The sequence below is a fragment of the Orycteropus afer genome, unplaced genomic scaffold (assembly GCF_000298275.1).
Source record: "Orycteropus afer afer isolate SDZICR_OR568_19922 unplaced genomic scaffold, OryAfe1.0 scaffold00148, whole genome shotgun sequence".
In the NCBI taxonomy this organism is placed as follows: Eukaryota; Metazoa; Chordata; class Mammalia; order Tubulidentata; family Orycteropodidae; genus Orycteropus; species Orycteropus afer.
This window is the reverse complement of record NW_006921735.1, coordinates 425,977-427,367: the sequence shown is the minus strand read 5'-3', so window position 1 is coordinate 427,367 and position 1,391 is coordinate 425,977. Positions and strand designations below refer to the sequence as shown.

Sequence of the window (1,391 nt, the reverse complement as noted above, 5' to 3'; positions counted from 1 at the left end):
TTTAAAAAAAGAACAATTATCTATTAAGTTGACAAAAGTAGTCAACAAGATACTTGCCTTCAGGGAGCTCTTTGGAGCTAGGATACTTAAACATAGAAATGCTAGAAAAGAAATGGAGGTCAGTGTATAAGACTTGAGAAAGGCCATTTCTAATTGTGGCTTCCTCCTAGGTGAGATGAGTCCCAGAGTTCAATGGATAGGTGACTGGAAACCACAGGATCATAGATTGTTGTTACTTTATGCTGAATATTAGAATGATCGCACCTTATAAAGATCAATGCGCATTTTAATCCCAATTATATTTTTACAAATACACCTCTCACACACAGACATACATACATTGGATAAGAAAGACTCAAAATATTAACAGTGCATATCTTTGGGGTTATGGGATTATGATTATGGATGATTGCTTGATTTTATATTTTTGCTTAATTTCTGAAGTTTCTACAGTGTGCATGTATAACTTTTATAATCAGAAAAATGTTATATTGCAACTTGATTGTTTCCTATGTTTGTGTAGCTGTTTCAGTGACGTAGTCCTTATCCTTTTTAATGGTTTGAACCCTGTGCAGCAAAGATTCACTACAGTAGAATTGGATTACAATCTAGAAAAGAAAAAGACCTGTTCTTCTTTTCCCTCATGGGATCAAGGACTACATGAATGCACTGCAGTAGTTTTCCTGATTGTCAGAGTGCAAAAGGAAGGCTTTCTTGTTTTTGGTTTTCTTTCTTCTTTCTCCATATCAATAGAATTTTGCTTCCCAAAGCTGGGAGCCTAGACAATATTTTTTTTCTACTATATTTTTGTTGTTGGCAAATAATTGGGGGTTTTTATTGGTGCTTTCTGATGAAATAACAGATGATCTTTGTTTCCCCCTCTTTTTCCTCAGCTGACCTGAACAATGTGAGGTTCTCTGCTTATAGGACTGCTATGAAACTCCGAAGACTGCAGAAGGCCCTTTGCTGTAAGTATGAACCAGTACTTATTTGCTTACAGAAAAAGTGGGTTGAGGGTATTTTCACCTGGAAATGGGAGAAATAGCTGTCATAAGATCAGTTGCAACATGCAATTCATTCTTTAAAGTATCTTTGGCTTGTGTTTGCCTTGACCACTTTCTTACATTGTTTAGAATCAGTCCTGTCCTTACTGTTTAGCTACTGATGTTGAATTGATAGGATATCTATCATTTTGATTTTGTAACTAATGGTTTTGGTCTTAATATTTATGAATGTTAAATTATCTCCCTCTATTCTACCTTTTGGGGGGAGATCTGGTAGCATAGTGGCTAAGGCTCTTGACTGCTAACCAGAAGGCTGGCGGTTCAAACCCACCAGCCACTCCTCAGAAGGAAGGTTGGGCAATCCTACTTCCGTAGTGATACTGCCTC

At 36.9% G+C, this 1,391-nt stretch overlaps 1 protein-coding gene across 1 annotated transcript in view; it reads left to right on the top strand.

The window, feature by feature from the left end:
* Positions 1–1,391, top strand: part of LOC103201376 (dystrophin-like) — a 2,052,823-nt gene that overhangs the window by 1,927,845 nt on the left and 123,587 nt on the right. The window contains exon 52 of the mRNA XM_042781676.1: positions 894–968. Within this exon, the coding sequence (XP_042637610.1) occupies positions 894–968 (75 nt within the window). The remainder of the gene's footprint in view (positions 1–893; positions 969–1,391) is intronic.